The 19852-nt window shown below is 37.0% G+C and overlaps 1 protein-coding gene across 1 annotated transcript in view; it reads right to left on the bottom strand.

Moving 5' to 3' along the window:
• The window catches only part of MET (MET proto-oncogene, receptor tyrosine kinase), a 105518-nt gene that overhangs the window by 33913 nt on the left and 51753 nt on the right, over window positions 1-19852 (bottom strand). Inside the window, exons 6-10 of the mRNA XM_072146953.1 lie at window positions 10865-11022; window positions 8989-9091; window positions 8752-8888; window positions 4645-4806; window positions 2758-2857 (exon numbers count right to left, since the gene is read on the bottom strand). Of these exons, the coding sequence (XP_072003054.1) occupies window positions 2758-2857; window positions 4645-4806; window positions 8752-8888; window positions 8989-9091; window positions 10865-11022 (660 nt within the window). The remainder of the gene's footprint in view (window positions 1-2757; window positions 2858-4644; window positions 4807-8751; window positions 8889-8988; window positions 9092-10864; window positions 11023-19852) is intronic.

Here is a 19852-nt window from a genome sequence, read left to right as displayed (position 1 = left end):
ATATTTGTATCATGTTTATTATACTGTACGGTGAATTGTGTAAATGTTTTAATTAAAAAACGCAGCAAAACAGCTGTTTTATTCTGTATGGACAGAGTTATTATAGAGTTAATATAGAGTTAATATAAATAATCATGCTATTTTTACCACAAAAATTAACCCGTAGGAAAATACAAATCTTTCTGCTAAAAACAATCCCTCATATGCCCACACTAGCAACTACAGATGCAACCTGTAAACTACTAGTAAATTATGACCATTTATCTCCACAAGAACCCATTCTATACAGGAACCATATGCCTTAGTATAATTTAGAATTCTGATTTGTGGGAGAGGGAAAAGGGTCTAACTGTTACCTATGCATCCCCTAAAACCTCACCTCTGGGTTATACATTCATTAATTTCTTAAAGGGAACCTGTCACCAGGAGAGCCATTTTTAGCACTCCCCCAGTCCCCACAGAGCATAGTACATACTCTGCCAAAGTGTTTTTGTATAAAAAATTGGTTTTACAGAAAAAAAGATATGTTATATTGTACCTTTCCTTAGCATCTGCTGTGTGACTAGGCAGTTGCCTTTTGGGAGGGGCTGGAAAGGAGCAGTTCCCCCCACCCTTGGGAAACATGTGACCTTTTCAAATATATGAATAACACCCCACACTCGGGATTGGCTGTAGAGGAGCAGGGGGCGTCGCTAAGCCCAGTGATGGGTGTTTTCATATATTTGAAAAGGTCACATGGAGAAGCTTTTCCCCAAGGGTGGGGGGGAAACTGCTCCTTCCCAGACCCTCCCATTTGGCAACTGCCTAGTCACACAGCAGATGCTAATGAAAGGTACAATATAACATATCTTTTTTTTCTGTAAAACCAATTTTTAATACAAAAACACTTTGGCAGTGTATGTGCTATGCTCTGTGGGGACTGGGGGAGGGCTAAAAATGTGTCTCCTGGTGACAGGTTCCCTTTAATATTAGTTTTTCATTGAACAAAATAAATGTGCTGTATTTTCCAGCACATCATAAGTAGGGTGTTTAAAGTTTGAAGTCTGCCACTTTAGATGGCATCACTGTTATTTCGATGAAAAATATTTGACTCATTGCTTCCAGAGGTCTGCCAAATACTGTAACTAAACAAATGTGTGTTCCCTTCTTTTATCATGTTAAAAGATGGCCCTAAAGGGCGGGACACTGTGACAGTTTGGTAACATTAAGTCAGGTTGATAAAAAGAACTCCAAAATGCCTTGGACTATGTCACTGGGATGAGGTACAGAATCTTGGCTGCCTGTGAGGTTTTTCCATGTTCTATTTAGTTCTGCATCATGAGAAGTGCTTCTGTTTTTTTCCATATCACATTATTTTTAGGCCGGCTACATTCCTGCATTACTTTTGGTAAACAAGTCTGACTTTCCTGTCTCTAACAGGCAGGTAATAAAGAAAAAAACTTCAAATTACCACATTAACACATTATTAGCAACAAGAATAATATAGAATTACAAATTTTCTTGATTATTTTTTCAGCATTATGCAATTTCATTCTCACAAATAAGTTCTATAGAGGTTCCGTATACAATAGATACTTACACTGTAATATCTTATTATATTTGTATATGGACCCCATGATTTGTAAAGCGCTGTAGGATATGATGGCACTATAGAAAAAATTATTATTATTATTATGATTACTATTATAGGCCCGTCCCCCACGGACGTAGAATGGGGGAAATGCTTCTCTAAACTGGTGGAGTTGCAGAGAAAACCAACCACTTTCATGCTGTAAACACATTTTTGTTGATCCTGTTTTCCATTAGGATATACAGTAGCCTAAATACAACAAATTCAAAGAGATACATTTACACAATGTTCTGCTGGAAAAACTGATGAAATGGCTGCTGTCACTCAAATTTCTCTTGTCTCTGGCTGATAACCACATGTACTCAGCAAAGTTTACATGTGTCCGTAATCGATTTACATAACAGTCAATTGTATATTTTTGAAAGTATGTGTAAGAACCAGAGCACCATAGGTTTAGGTTAAAAAGACTGCAGTGCACAATCCGGATTTATGCTATAGTACATCTCATTTTAGAACAGTGTTTATCATCGGTACACCATGCTTCATGCAATCACAAACCACTGGGCTCTAAGAATAGGTGATTAGTTTTAGTTTACAAATATTTTTTTTACAAGTACATTAGACATATAATATATAATATATAAAACCTTATCACATTAAATGAAACCTTATCACATTAAATGAAACCCGCCTAAAAAACCACTAGCAGTATATTGTAACACAACGTAATACCTTCTAGTTTTTGTTTCTTTGAAGGTTTAATGTGGTGGCATCATCTTTAAAAATGATGATGTAAATTGGTTGTAAAGTCAAGGAGGCAGAGAGATTAAAACTGAAGTCAGTTGATTTTCTGGGTGATGCCTCCACACTGGACAATGAAATAAACACAATCAGGGAGGAGTTAAGCTGCTTGGGAACATACTAGTGATTTATTAAGTCCACTTCTGCTGACAGGTTCCCATATATATATATATATATATATATATATATATATATATATATATATATATATATAAATATATATATATATATATATATATATATATATATATATATATATATATATATATATAGCCATCTCCAAATGTGCTAAGCTTCTACATTGATATATAAAAGTCTGAATGATCAATGTGACAGGCTTACTTTATATAATTATACAACAGTTAATAAAGTGTTATAATACTTACCATATTGTACTGTATGTTTTGTTCTGATAACTGGATAACCATTCGGGGAGAAGCTACTACATTCAAATTTGTTCCATGTGCAGTTATTGTACTTCCTCCACTGTCAATGGCAAGAAATAGTTTGTTATAAAAATGTCAGAAGTTCAAATTAATTCTTTGGAATTAGCATGTGTAGCTTCCAAATACATATTGAGGGGAATTTAACATGCATGTTAAAACCCCTATTTCATAATTCTCAATTTTCCACCCCAGGGTGGGGGAGAGATGGGTGTGTGAGCATTCACTCACCATATTTACTATAGTCTTTATGGAAATTATCAGAAATCTCCAACAGGTCTAAACTGGCGGAGATTTCACTTAAGTGGGGGAGCACACTTTCGGATATACTAGGAGGATGGAACCTGTTAGTAAATCTGGCTTGCAGTGCAAGGTAGAAACCGAAGGTATCCCTCAAAAAGAGGGGAAAGAGGACAAGACTAAGTAAATGAGACTATGATGTTGGAATAAAAGTTAAGTCTTTATTGTTGCAATATGAATAAAACATGTTTATATAAAACACACATTAGCACCATGGATGTGGTGCATAAGGTTATACAGTACAGTAACGGTGACACAGAGAAAATGCCGTCAACCGGGACAACCCCACAACGAAGGCTTAATTAGAGCCGGGGACGCCATCATCCGGGCAGTGGAGCATAGCATTTTCTTTTACTGGTAAGGATTGATATTTACCATCTGGCTGACCACACTTGGGTCATTATAGTACAAAGGTGTTTCTTTTCATACACTACATATGCTTTCTGCCAGAGGTTCATTATACCAAATTCAATTTTCCTTGTCATCATTGTTTGACATTATTTGTAACTTGCATTGTCTCCATTTCTGTCCGGGTTGATGGCATTTTCTCTGTGTCACTGTACTGTATAACCTTATGCACCTCATCCATGGTGCTAATGTGTGTTTTATATAAACATGTTTTATTCATATTGCAACAATTAGTCTTGTCCTCTTTCTCCTCTTTTTGAGGGGTACCTTTGGTTTCTATATTTAGTATATGGAGGTATTAGACCAGGTGCAGTTACCAGTATAGGGATATTACTAGATAGTGGGTTTCTATTACGATATTAACCCATGAACATTTACCTTTGTTGTAATTCCCTTTGCCTGTTTTCTATATTTTTTATCTTGCAGTACACTGGCAGTGGGAAAATTATGACTGCTGTTCAATACTATAGTCTTAATAAATTAACCCTATTCTGTTAAATATCTCTGTATTACTTGTATCTATAACTTTTTCATGACAGATGTATTGCTATGCCCTACACATATCTCATCTTCTAGGCACATTAGTAAGTAGCAGAGTCACTGCAGTTCTCTCAAGATTGTACCACATATTGTAAACTATTCAGGAAGGAATCTGTTAATACTAATAGACTCACCACTCTGGAATGAAATACGTATTACCTCCCATTAAATTGCTGCCAATTTACCCACCCTTCAAATGTAGAATTATTGATAATGTCTAGATGTAATAAAAGCAGCAATAAATTCACTGTTTATAATATATTACTGCAGAGTGAATTAAATTGGGAAGATCCCATGTTGTCAATGAAAAATTCCAGACTATATATGATAATTGTGGACAAAATCTCTTGTAAATGTTGTATGCTCATTGCTACCATCTAATAGGACGCAAGCAGAATCGACAACCATTTTTTTTCTTGATTTACCCATTAGCTTAGTCTTTTGCAATTTGCAAAGTATACATTTTGCATTTTAGGGTGATAACCATACAAATACTCTATAGAAATATGCAATCTTTACACAGAACAACAGTGCTAACTTTACCATACAATACTTTATCTCACAAAATATGATTGTACTCACCTCAGGAAAGACTTGATTGGGTGTATCTTAGTGACGGATGGATCACCTCTATATGTAAATGAAGTACTTGCCTCTCGACGAGCACTGTCAATTTTTAGGATAATCCGATTTGTGTTACTTTTCTTTGTAGGTGTATAGCACTCAATGGCAGTGCTGGATACACTGTAAGAGGTGCAAGAAAATAAATACATTAAACAGAAAGTACAGAAAATACAAAAATAGAAAGTCAAACTCTTAGGAACTATATATTCATTTATATCTACGGTACATATTGCAATAGGTATGCACATATTGGGGCACATTTATCAAAAGTAGAGCACTTGTGGAGTGCGCCAAATTAATCAAAAGTGGTGCATGGTCTTTATTAATATGTTGTAATCTGCAATGTTCAGAAGTATGCACCAACATTTTATGTGCACCTTTAACATAGAGCGTGCAACACAATTCTGTCAAGTCACAATAATACACCCCTTTATTGTGTGGTGCGGCAGACATAGTGCAACCGAGACTCAATAATGGCGCAAATATTTCACAAATACATGTGCAATCAGTTATCACATTCTGTACAGTGCAAATTTAGAAAACTGGAGCAAACACTTTAATAAATGTGGCCTCATGGCCGCATCTGCCATGAGGCGGGATGAAGTTCTGTGGAAGCTGGCGGACCATTTTGGGGTCAACGGATCACTTGCACTAGTACAGACTTGCCAAACACTGACAAGTCCGTATTACCTGAAAAATCAATTAGGCGCTGATGTAATTGATAGGAAGAGCCGTGTGGTGCAGAAAAGCGTGCCTATGTGCATTGTTCTGCAGAGCATGACGGCCTGTGTTTATACATACAGAAAGCAGCTGCTGGCGGGAGAGAACTAGGAGCTGCAGGGGAGCGCTGGGGCTGTAGCCCGGAGGTAAGTACAGGGTGTCATGTCTGTATACACTTTGCATTACTCTGGGGGCAGTGTATACTGGGGGAGGCTGTGTATACCAGGGAGGCTGTGTATTCTGGGGAGACTGTGTATACTGGAGGAGGCTGTGTATATTGGAGAGGCTGTGTATACTGGGGGACGCTGTGTATTATATAATATAGTCTAGTATAGTGTAATACAGTCTGGAATATATAATAAATTGTGGGTGCGGTAGATACTATAATTTATTGTGAGACTATATAAAGGATGTTTTATGTGGGGAATAGTGTGTTCAGGCGTGTTGTGAATATAATATGTATTTAGGAACATGATCCACTATATTGTAAGTGACTGTTATTTTTTTAGGGGTGCAGTATGGAGCTGTGCTGCATGAAGCTGAAGACATTTGACTGAATTCAGCAGAGATTAACCATGGCTGGGAGAAATTATAAAGAAGTCCTCTTCCTGATGGAGCATGTCACGAGTGTCTGTGTCATTGAGTGATTACTAGTGTGAGGTAGCATCCTCAGGCGTGGGGGCGGCATTTTCAATTTTTGACTCAGGCAGTAAAACGGCTACAATCGGCCCTGTGTGGGCCATGGTGTTTACCTTACTTAACATACTACGTACTTTAAATACTACATGCGTATCAGCAAAAAGTGTAGATTTTGAGAGAAACTGTCTTTCATCAAATGCTTATCAGAGGATTTACAACTCTCCAGCAATGGCAGATATTGGAGAAGATAAGGACCATATAGCTGGGTAAATAAGTAGATACATAGATGACTTCTTGGGGCCAGGCAAGAGTTCAACACACTATGATATGTATTTAAAATATAACAGGAATATTACCCGCCCCATGGATAAAGAGGGGAGTATAGTGATTGTAGCTAAACTCCAGAAAGACCAACACCACAGTTTTTAAAGAAGAACTATCCAATCTCATAAATGAAGGAAAAAGCAAAAAGGAAGCATGTTGTATCAATAATCAAAATCCTACTAAAGTAATCCTACCAAAATACATAAGTCTCCCACAAACTCACTGGGCAGACCTATTATCTTGGGCATAGATTGCCTCACATCCATCTTGTCGGAATATATAGATCTTTTCCTACAACCAGGGCCCCCCACAGGTGTCCATTCCCACATCGATACGTAACATTATATAACAATTTCTTTTTTTGACCATAATATTTTTAAGCCATGACAAACTATACTCTTTTGACAGGACCCTACTATACTGCATGTGACTCTTCAGTATATAGATAGCCCCTGCAAATGTCCCCTCAGTATATAACTAGCCCCAGCATGTGTCCACTCAGTATATAGATAGTCCCTGCACATGTCCCCTCAGTATATAGCTATCCCCAGCATATGCCCACTCAGGATATATATATATATATATATATATATATATATATATATATATATATAATACATATAGCCCCTGCACGTGCCCACTCAGTATATAGCTAGCCCCAGCATGTGTCCCCTTAGTATATAGATAGCCCCTGCACGTGCCCACTCAGTATATAGATAGCCCTTGCATGAGTCCACTCGGTATATAAATACATACCCTCAGTATATAAATAGCCCCCCCAGCACATGCCAATTCAGTTTATAGATAGCCCCAGCACATGTCCCCTCGGTATATAGATAGCACCAGCACGTGCCCACTCAGTATACACATAGCCCCAGCACATTCTCACTCAGTATATAGATCACCTGTTCCCTCTAAATATAGATAGCCCCTGCAAATGTCCCCTCAGCATATACAGTAGATAGCCCTAGCACGTGACCACTCAGTATATACATATTTCCAGCAATCCCCCCAGTCCATAGACAGCCCCCAATCCACAGTCAGCTTCCCAAGTTCATAGACAGCTCTCCTCCAGTCCATAGCTCGACCCCCTCCGCAGTCCATTGTCAGCCCCCCCCAGGCCACAGGCAGCCCCTGACCCCCAGTCCACAGACCGCTCCCGCCCCCCACCCCTCGTCCACAGAAAGCTCCTGCCCCCCGAGTCCACAGACAGCTCCCGCACCTCAGTCCACAGATAGCTCCCACCCCCCCAGTCCACAGCCAGTCCAGACAGCTCCCGCAACCCCCAGTCCACAGAAAGCTCCTGCCCCCCCCCCCCCAGTTCACAGACAACCTGTTTACAAAAATGTACCACAAACCCTCTGATAGTAACCATTACATTCTGACTACTATTTGTTATCTACCTGTTTGGCTTCATAACATCACTAAGAGCCAATTTAATGCAGAGCCTGGAGACAGACAGACATATGACACAGACAGCGAGCCCTGATGCTAAATCCATTTCTGTGCTGTCCCTTCCTATTGCCTGCCCCCCTAGGTAGGAAGTAGATGATCCCTCCTTATTACTTAGTGCACACATGGATCACGACAAACCATCAATAAATCCAATAAGGCAAGGTAGACAACCGAAATCTACTCAACACAGTAAGAACATTAACATTTGTTTTTTAAGACTTGTTCTGTGGGATATTCATGTTTGTGTTAGTATAGGTCTTTCACTGTACTCACCTATCCCTGATACACCAGCACTATCTTACAGAAGAGAGACTTTATAGATAGTTTGAGGTACTCTCCTCAGCTAATGTTCACGGTGTAATTTTAAACACACATTATAACTCATTTAGGCTGGGTGTGCCTCACACCAGCAACGACACCAGTGTAATACTGGGTGATTTATGTTTGGATTTTCCCTTTAAGAATTCAGCACACAGCTGTTTAAGGTGTATGGCAAAAATAAGTACCTTACTAAGAATTATTTTTAGGCCAGAAAACAAATAAATGTTAACCTATGGTTACTGATTCAAGTTGCAGGCATCATCTGGATGAGAGGAATAAGATTATATAAAAACAGCATAACTATAGACACTGCAGTGGCAACTGGTGCCTGAGAAAGATAATATAAATATATATCAATAAATTATCAAAATATGTAGCATTATAATTTCTAAATAGCAAAGTCCTGGGTGGTGCAGGTATTATAACAAATATGTGATTGGGATCCGCAAAACACAGCATTAATTACAGCAATGTACCTAGCGTTCCTTTGGTTTAGTACTATAAAATGAAAGGAGCCAACAGTTGCTAGAAGTCCAACATTGGCTCCTACCAGAGTTCATGTGTATGGGATGTCAGCTCAATCACCTTATGTTCAATCATATTTACCTTCTAATGGTGCAGATTTCATTACCAATATACACATTTCTATCTTGTCCACTGTTCAAGTAATGTCCCTTCAGTGTAATCAGAGTTCCTCCTGACTGTGGTCCATAGCTTGGTGTAACACTTTCTACAACAGGATTCTAATAAACAAAAATAAACAATGTAATTCAAATAGATATTCATATATTTCATATATAAATGTACTGTCAGCATGGGAATTTCAAAAAGGATTGTACTTACAACAAAAGAGAAAGTGTTAAAATGGACAACCTTCTTTTTATTTGACACACTACTGCTTACATTAAATTTGACAGAGTCTTCTTGGCCTAATTTGCAAACCAACCTGGAAAAAAAAGATTTTTACAGAATTATTTGAATCTAGCAGTAACCATGGCAGACTATAGTGTCAAAAATCTTGACAATTATTTTTCTGTATGTGAAAAAGTAGTGTAGTTTGTTTATTTGTGATCAAGAACTTTCATGGTACCTCACTACTAAATCCAGTGCCCATTATACATCTTGAAGTCGGTTGCATGTATGATATCCTAATGTTAATAGATCACAATCTGAATTGTAGTATAACTCACAAAACTGATTTATTACCAAAAGGAGACAGTATTTTATGAAATAACAATAAAGATGGGCTTTCCTTAGTATAGGTCATCAATATCCTGTTGCTAGAGGCTCAGCTTTCTGCAACCCAACTGATGAGCTGTTCAATGGGACACAGCAAGTTGTAGCTGCAGGTTAAGGGGCAATGTAAACAGTGAAGGGGCTGCTGTGGCACATGCAAACAGATGACTGGTGCAATACAGAAAGCTTGAAGCTCAACAATCAACAGAATAGTATTTATTATATGACGATCACAACATTGTTACATTCTACATAGTATTCTCTTTGAATGATCACAGTATTTTACTTTAATTATTCCCATTGTATTATACTGCATATGGGTCACTTAAATTATCTTAGTTTTGAACACTGCCAGACAAGGAATATTTCCTCTGATTTATAGCTCATCCCAATAACACATTTCATTAGCCACATAAGAACAGTTTTCACTTAGCCAGTCATGTTACAGGCCAATAAGGAATTCCTACATAACTTACTACCTACATTTTAGTGAATTAATATGAATCCCACAGGAAAATGTGGCATATCACCTGTGAAAAAAGTCCATATCCATAAGATTCGGTTGCAAGAGAGGCATCTCATCTCGCAATACGAAAGAGAGAGCTATTAAAATCGTATATATAACAAGAGTGTCATAACTTGGTGAATTTATTAAAGGATTATTCTCATCTAAAGTGTTTATGACATACACTGTCTATATGTCAGAAATACTCCATAGTTGCAGGGCCCAAATCTGAGACCCCCACCTATCTAAAAAACTAACTAGGTTTCTGACCCTCATCCCATAGCTGGTTATGTTAATCTATATAATAGAAATTATGTATACAGACGATCCCTGGGTTACATACAAGATAGGGTCCATCGGTTTGTTCTTAAGTTGAATTTGTATGTAAGTCGAAACTATATATTTTATCGTTGTAGTTCCAGACAAATTTTTTTTTTGCCCCAGTAACCATTAGATTTTCAAAATTCTAGCTGCAATGGGACCAAGGCTTATCAATACAACTTCATTACATACACCTTATAGCTGATCATTGCAGCCTGGGACTAAAGTAAAGCATTCAGAAAGCTTCATCAGATGTCACATTGGGCAGAGGGGTCCGTCTTTAACTAGGGGTTGTCTGTAAGTCGGGTGTCCTTAAGTAGGGGACCGCCTGTACATTTATACAGTCCCACTGCCAGTATCTGACTGTATAGGGACACCCCTTGACAATAGGAACAATAAATCCTGGTGGTCAATTTATTCTGCGTTTCTCTGCAAATATGTAGCAGAGAAATGGCACAACACACATTTATGGAAAACATTACCAAAAATGTTTAGGGTATACAAGTATTTACTAACATATGTATTGGGAGAGGTGATCTGCCCTCTTTATCCAGTATATAATCACACATTGCTGTTTGGTGGCTGTTGCATATTAATATTATTACACAGCACTATTTGAATACTTCAAATATGATTAAATACAAGAAAACTACTTACTTGTTCTGTTTGCTATTTTTTACATCTATTTTGCAACTACTTTTCCCAATGAGAACTGAGGCATATTGAAATCCAAAATTATCTTTCCTGAAAATCAGATCCCAACCGCATAAGGTTAAAGGAGTACCACCATCGAATGGAGCAGCAACTGGAAAGATCTAGGAAAAAAAAAAAACATTGCATATCAGAAATACCTGACTGGAAGGTTGAAATGTTATTTCTGTAGTGGCACTTAAAATGGTTAAAAATTTCTTTTTAGCATAATAGACCATATATAAGTAGGAAGACGGAGAGACAGACACACACAGATAGATAATATATTGCTGTGCATCATGAAACATTTCATGATTTTTGTATTTTTACATTTTTTAAACCTGAAAAGACATTATGGAACAATAGGGAATTGCACGGAAGGAAGTCCTAAATATGTTCTGCTTAATTGAGCCCATATAGGACAAAAAACATATCCAGGCGTCTGTGCACACACTACACATTGCCATTCTTACTCTGAACTTTGTTTACCTTCTATTCTTTCTGTAATAGAAATAGTAAAAGGTGCCAAGCTGTGCAGTGACAATTATTAAAGGAAGGACCCTTTCTATATTGTAAATTGTGTTCAAATTACAACAATGGTGGGAAAAATACAAACATGTGTAGATGATTTTACAAAAGCTGTGCCAATAGGACTAATTAAGTGCCATAAACATGGTATATTTATATGTCTAGCCTCTAAATCATAGGAAAACAGAACAAAAAGAATAGTATCATAAGAATGATGTTGGAGGAAGACAACATACTTGAGAGGAGATACATGCACAACAGTTTATATAAGGTCCTATAATGCACTCATAACATGTGAAATAGTTTTTACTAATTATATGTGGTTTATCATTTCCAGTATCTGTGCAGACAGTGATCTAGCAGTAAATATTTAGAGATAGGAATTTAAAGATTAACCATTATTTCAGAGAATTAACCCTTCCTGCTCTCTCCCTGGCTGTAATATGCTATGAGTAGTACTTTCAAACATCAAACTGAAAGGAAAGGGGTTAATCCTACCTTCTCAGAGCCGTATAACCAAACCCAGGTTAGATGTGAGAAATACACATCGCTGTGGGAGGTAGTAGCTTGTTTTTCTTTATGAACTAAGCAGAATGTGTTATATAAGAAAAATGTTCACTACATTTCCCCGCACTCTATATAAAAAATGATCTAAAGTGACGGTTACACTTTAATGACCAGCATTATTTTTATATTATTATATATCATACTGTTATACTATTATGCTGCTGCAGTGGGTAAGAATGGGGTATTACACATCCTTTATTCGCATCTGTATAAGAAAAATAATGGTGTGTATTTATAGACTTACTCAAAGTTTCATCTTCATTTTTTAATATTTTGCAATAAACTGTAACATGGTCATCCACATGTGCCAAGTAAAATCTAGATACAGTATTGAGTAGTTCTGAAAATGCTTTACTTCTTATGAACTCCTTTTAGGTACTTAACATTATTTTCTTGATCTGACTCTGAAGATGTCACTTTTGGCATCTGAAGCCCCCACATGTAGCCCCACACACAGTGTAAGGATACGTTAACAAAAGAAAAAGAAAGAATATTGCGATTTAATCTGTTATATGATAGAAATAGTGTGCCATAATGGAAATTAGGAGTATAATGGGTTCCCTTTGGTCTCCATGGTGCTGTCTGTCATTTTGCAGTATAAAACAGTGCAGATATTTGTGATTGTTCATAGGATCTGCAGTCTGAGTTCATATAATTACCAGACCATAGCTCTGAAATTGGCTTTGTATTTCATTGTAGAATATTATTTAAAGCTATAAAAATCTAGTAAAATATGCTCTAAGTTATTATTTTGTAATTTTACTGTATACTTCAAAATATTGTAAAAGGTTCTGTATAGTTCATTTTAATAATATGGGTAGCAGATAGCACAACAGATAATGCATGATCTTATAGTCTGACTTCATGTTCATCTATAGAATATCTATCACTGACACACTGTTTGGGTAATTAATCACCATTATCTCACCATAATGTGTTACACAGCTATTAAGTAAATGTAATGATACATGAAACACGCATCCCTCAATGACATTCATGCTTTTCAACACATAACAACCTCTAAGAAGACACATAAATAAAAAATATCCCCAATAAATATTACATGTCTATGTCAACATCTCAGTTTCTTTTCTACCATAGATAAAATTACTAAGCATGTCTATTTGTGAGTAAATCAACACAACATGCTTTCTAATTCCTATTTATCCATTAAGTTATGAAACTTGAAATTATAAAACATATTTCACCAAGAGATGGTGTCGTAATTGTGGACTGTATCGTAACCCTGTGATTAAAGCCATTCTGCTTTGATTGACCTCTGGCTCTGCAGAGCTACCACAGCACTGACTTACATCTAGTGATTACATATACATATAGTGTACAACTATACAACTAACAACTTTAGCACCACTTTATTAGTTGTCTGAAGTTGAGCCTCCTGGCAGCTTCTGATCAGCAATACACACTCCTCTTAACATTCTCTCAAGTAGGCTTATATCTGTCACAGGAGCACATCTAGTTTATAGATGTTCTGTTGCTTTTATAGCTAACACTAGAGATCTATAATATCTTTATGTCCGTGAGCTTCTACATTTTCGTGTGGTTGGGCATATTCCTAGGAAGTTATGTATAGATGTATAATGTAATACAATAGTTCAGTCAACCTGTCTAAATATAAGCTTCAAAGGGTCCCCTGGGACAAGCAACCCTGATGTAGTTTTTGGTACATACAACATTACAACATGGGTACATTGGGTAATATCAAAGACAAGTGAAGACAAAATACTGCACATTTATTAAAGTGTCATGATTTGAAAACTGGAGGAAAGGGGTCCTGGGAATTCTCTTGGATGACTTGTTCCATATTTAATCAGCTGAAAGCATATTTTAAAACTAATCCCAACTACATCTACAAATACTCTCTCTTACATGATGTGGGAGAAGAATATAGCAAAAGAATGTCTTGATAGTCACAGCTATTGAACAAAAATAGAGGCAAAATCTCAGTCACAATGCAGTGCCAGTTAAAGGCTATGGGAAAACATGGTTAAAAGTTTTGCAATAGTCATAAGGTCAAGAGCAACTTTATGATCCACGGGTTATAATTAAAGTTGCATCAGAATAGTACAGTGTTAACCTACAGCAGGTTACCCCAACATCATGGGTGAAAAGCTTTTTGTATTGTGGAAAATTTTCTGAACACATGGAGAATAACACAGAACAGAGTGGAATCTATAGAAAATATAACATAATAAATGGTTTCATATCATTTCCATACTCCAATAGGGTAGAAGCAGATCATCTGTGATGGAGTATCGACACCAAGGCAAATACTGGTTCCACTCAAATAGGAGCACAGTTACTAATCCTGTTTCATAGTTAGACAGTGTAAACTAAGCCTAGACATAACTAAATCTATCACAGTGGCTGATGCTGGATGATAATTTTGGTGCATCTCAATTTTGTCTTGTCTAAGTTATACTATTAATTATTTGGCCTAGTTGCAGCAGAATTTTGTAACAATATTTTAGTGCATATTGGTATATCCCAAGCCTTTTTGACATGGAATACCGCCTTCTCATTCTCTGTCAAAGTTCTTTACTATCCCTAGAAGGAAAGAGACCAACCATAGCTAGGCTCCACATCAGCACCATCAATTACTTTTCTGGAATTTTAATTAATTCTTTTACAGATTTTAAGTTTTATTTTATTGCAGAAATGAATGGCGCATGTGGTAATAGTGAACTTTTTTGCGTTTTCATTTTTCACTCCCCCACCTTCAAACATCCATAACTCTTTTATTTAGTGACAATATTTATTATTCCATACCATAAACTGGGAAGCAGGAAAAAATTCCAAATGCAGGGAAATTGGTGAAAAAATGCATTTGCATCGTTTTCTTGTGGGCTTGAATTCTACAGCTTTCACTGTGTGTCCCAAATTTACAAAAATTAAAACCTCTTGTACAATAAAAAAAAAATAATAATTTTGCCATCCTCTGGCGCTAATAACTTAGTCATACTTAGGTGTACAGATCTGTGTGTGGTGTAATTTTTTGCAACTTTTGATGATGTTTTCAATGCAACCATTATACGGACTGTAATGCTTTTTGATCACTTTTATTGTATTTTTAACATTTTTCAAAATGGCAGACATTTTGGGACGTTACTTTAACTCTAGCTTGTCTGATTGATTCTTTCATATATTGCCATACTACAGAATGGCAGTATATGGGGATTTTATACATCCCCAATTTACAATTTACGCAAATCGTACAGTGTAATACATGGGTTAAAATTAGACAGCCTTGGGTCTTTGTATGACCCGGGGTTGTCATGGTAATCGATTGCTGCCCCCTGATGACTTCCCAGACAGGATTTAAATGCGTCCTTCAGCCTTGTCGTAGGTTGACACATACGATAGGGGCCAGCATCAACTGTGGGTGTTACTGGTTACTGTTACGTTGTATGGAAAGGGCTCAGCCGGTGAGCCTTGCCAAACACCCACAGCCGACGTGTGATTTACAGATATGTCACACTTCAGAAATGGGTTAGGTAAAGCAACTTCTCTGTGACTTTTTCTGCTCCTTCTTTCTCCTGCAGTGAGCAGTGTATCTGAAGTCTGGTAAACAACATAGAGAAATGAAAAATAGGTTTAATATTAAGTCTTGCCATGTCTTTCCAAATATTATCAGGTTCCTTTATCTCATACGTCCTCCCAGGGTGGCACCTCTATGGCCAAGGATGTATGAGAAACGTGTCAGGGCCAGGGATCCGGTGATATTCATGTTTAAAGTGGGAATATAGGGTGCAATTTTTATATATAAAAATCACTCCTGACGGGATTGTTAACAGTTAACATCTTCCACCCTGGCACCAAGAAACACAAACACTTCCAGTTGATAAAAAATTGTCTATGTGATATCACACATGTGCTTGATCCATGACACACGGCTCAGATTATTATCTGTGATAATAAGGACTTGTGCACCTGTGTGTCCATCAAACAAGCATAGCCAGATTTCTATCCAGAGATCTAGAGAACTATAAGGAATTGAAACAGAAAGTATATTGGAATTATTCATTACACACACAATAGCAATTACTTTCTGAACGTGATCACCCCCTTTAAGTGACATATATTTTAATCAAACTTTTTTAGTAAAAGAAAATCTTTCTAATGCTTTCATGTCATCAAAAACTATTTGGCTTGAAGGTATAAATATTTATGAGAAAAATAAATAACTATGAGAGGTAACCAAGGAAAACCCTCCCATCAATTTTGCGTGCCAGATGAATTTTGTATGAACAGTTTCCAGTGTTTTATCTAGTTGCATTCATAATACTTGCTACATCTAGAAATGTATCTATTTCAGTCACATGAATAAAAATAGTATAAAACTGTAAATGATTTAAAGATGAGGATTGGCTGTGGAAAATGTAGTTGATTTAATTACACTCATTGTCGATGTGAAAATGCTCTTAAATATAGCACATATGAAAACATTTCCTGATTTAACCGGTACATTATTTTACTGTTATTTACAAGAATACGAAATGCAAACAGGTGATAGGCTATTCAGATAATATGCATAATAATATGTTACATATTTTTTTATTTTTAGATTAATATGTCAGCTGCAGCACTTAAACCTAATCGCATCAACTAAAGAAAACGTATGCTACCATATCGATCTATGTATGGTTTGGTAGAATTTTGGGGATGCACATGTTGTACCAATGGACCCACAATTGTGGTACATTAATACAATATGTAAATGACACAATATATAGGCTCAAATTTCATTTCCATGTATTTGTTATACAAATATTTTTCTGCTGATAAACTGGACTTTACTTGCACTAGAAACCACCAAGGCTTATGTCTGAGGATGAAATATCTGTAGAATAGAATAGCTTATGTCTGAGGATGAAATATATGTAGAATAGAATAGCTTATGTCAAAGGGTGGAGTATCTGTAGAATACAATAGCTTATGTCACAGGGTGGAGTATCTGTAGAATATAATAGCTTACGTCGGAGGGTGGAGTATCTGTAGAATACAATAGCTTATGCCAGAGGGTGGAGTATCTGTAGAAAACAATAGCTTATTTCGGAGGGGGAATATCTGAAGAATACAAAATCTTATGTTAGAGGGTGGAGTATCTGTAGATTACAAAAGCTTATGTCGGAGGGTGGAGAATCTGTAGAATACAATAGCTTAGTCTGAGGGTGGAGTATCTATAGAATACAATATCTTATGTCAGAAGGTGGAGTATCTATAGAATACAGTAGCTTATGTATGAAGGTGGAGTATCTGTAGAATTCAGTAGCTTACGTCGGAGGGTGGAGTATCTGTAGAATATAATAGCTTATGGTGGAGAATCTGTAGAATACATTAGCTTATGTTGGAGGGTTGAGTATCTGTAGAATATAATAGCTTGCGTCGGAGGGTGGAGTATCTGTAGAATATAATAGCTTGCGTCGGAGGGTGGAGTATCTGTAGAATACAATAGCTTACGTCGGAGGGTGGAGTATCTGTAGAATACAATATTTTATGTCAGAGGGTGGAGTATCCTTAGAATACAATATCTTATGTTGGAGGGTGGAGTATCTGTAGAATTCAAAAGCTTACGTCGGAGGGTGGAGTATCTGTAGAATTCAAAAGCTTACGTCGGAGGGTGGAGTATCTGTAGAATACAATAGCTTACTTCAGAGGATAGAGTATCTGTAAAATACAATATCTTACATCAGAGGGTGGAGTATCTGTAGAATACAAAAGCTTATGTCGGAGGGTGGAGTATCTGTAGAATACAGTAGCTTATGTCTGAAAGTGGAATGTCTGTAGAATACAGTAACTTATGTCTAAAGTGGAGTATCTGTGGAATTCAGTAGCTTATGTCTGAAGGTGGAGTATCTGTAGAATTCAGTAGCTTACGTCGGAGGGTGGAGTATCTGTAGAATACAATAGCTTATAGCGGAGTATCTGTAGAATACAATAGCTTGCGTCGGAGGGTGGAGTATCTGTAGAATACAATATTTTATGTCAGAGGGTGGAGTATCCTTAGAATACAATATCTTATGTTGGAGGGTGGAGTATCTGTAGAATTCAAAAGCTTATGTCGGAGGGTGGAGTATCTGTAGAAAACAATAGCTTACGTCAGAGGGTGGAGTATCTGTAGAATACAATAGCTTATTTCGGAGGGGGAATATCTGAAGAATACAAAATCTTATGTTAGAGGGTGGAGTATCTGTAGATTACAAAAGCTTATGTCGGAGGGTGGAATATCTATAGAATACAATATCTTATGTCAGAAGGTGGAGTATCTATAGAATACAGTAGCTTATGTATGAAGGTGGAGTATCTGTAGAATTCAGTAGCTTACGTCGGAGGGTGGAGTATCTGTAGAATATAATAGCTTATGGTGGAGAATCTGTAGAATACATTAGCTTATGTTGGAGGGTTGAGTATCTGTAGAATATAATAGCTTGCGTCGGAGGGTGGAGTATCTGTAGAATATAATAGCTTGCGTCGGAGGGTGGAGTATCTGTAGAATACAATAGCTTACGTCGGAGGGTGGAGTATCTGTAGAATACAATAGCTTACTTCAGAGGGTAGAGTATCTGTAAAATACAATATCTTACATCAGAGGGTGGAGTATCTGTAGAATACAAAAGCTTATGTCGGAGGGTGGAGTATCTGTAGAATACAGTAGCTTATGTCTGAAAGTGGAGTATCTGTAGAATACAGTAACTTATGTCTAAAGTGGAGTATCTGTGGAATTCAGTAGCTTATGTCTGAAGGTGGAGTATCTGTAGAATTCAGTAGCTTATGTATGAAGGTGGAGTATCTGTAGAATTCAGTAGCTTACGTCGGAGGGTGGAGTATCTGTAGAATACAATAGCTTATGGTGGAGTATCTGTAGAATACAATAGCTTGCGTCGGAGGGTGGAGTATCTGTAGAATACAATATTTTATGTCAGAGGGTGGAGTATCCTTAGAATACAATATCTTATGTTGGAGGGTGGAGTATCTGTAGAATTCAAAAGCTTATGTCGGAGGGTGGAGTATCTGTAGAATACAATAGCTTATGTCAGAGGGTGGAGTATCTGTAGAAAACAATAGCTTACGTCAGAGGGTGGAGTATCTGTAGAATATAAAAGCTTATGTCAAAGGTGGAGTATCTGTAGAATACAATAGCTTATGTCTGAGGGTGGATTATCTATTGAATACAGGCGGTCCCCTACTTAAGAACACCTGACTTACAGACAACCTCTAGTTACAAACGAACATCTGGTAATTGGTAATTTACTGTACTTTAACCTTAGGCTTCAATAAACATCTATAACAGTTATTATAGGTGTCTGTAATGAAGCTTTACTGTTCATCCTGGTTCTGATGACAATCCAACATTTTTTAAATCCAACTGTCACAGAAACCAAAAAAATTGGCTGGGGTTACAATTATAAAATATACAGTTCCGACTTACATGTAAAATCAACTTAAGAACAAACCTACAGAACTGATCCTGTACATAACCTGGGACCTGCCGGTACATTATCTTTTGTTGGAAGGTGGAGTATCTGTAGAATACAATGGCTTATGTCTTAGGATTGAGTATCTATAGAATACAATATCTTATTTTGGAGGGTGGAGTATCAGTAGAACACACTAGCTTATGTCTGAGGGTGGAGTATCTATAGAATACAATAGCTTATTTTGGAGGGTGGAGTATCTGTAGAGTACAATAGCTTATTTTGGAGGGTGGAGTATCTGTAGAACACAATAGCTTATGTCGGAGGGTGGAGTATCTGTAGAGTACAATAGCTTATTTTGGAGGGTGGAGTATCCGTAGAACACAATGGGGCAGATTTACTTACCCGGTCCTGTCGCGATCCA

The sequence above is a fragment of the Engystomops pustulosus genome, chromosome 4 (genome assembly GCF_040894005.1).
Source record: "Engystomops pustulosus chromosome 4, aEngPut4.maternal, whole genome shotgun sequence".
Taxonomy (NCBI): Eukaryota; Metazoa; Chordata; class Amphibia; order Anura; family Leptodactylidae; genus Engystomops; species Engystomops pustulosus.
This window is presented reverse-complemented; position numbering and strand designations above follow the sequence as displayed.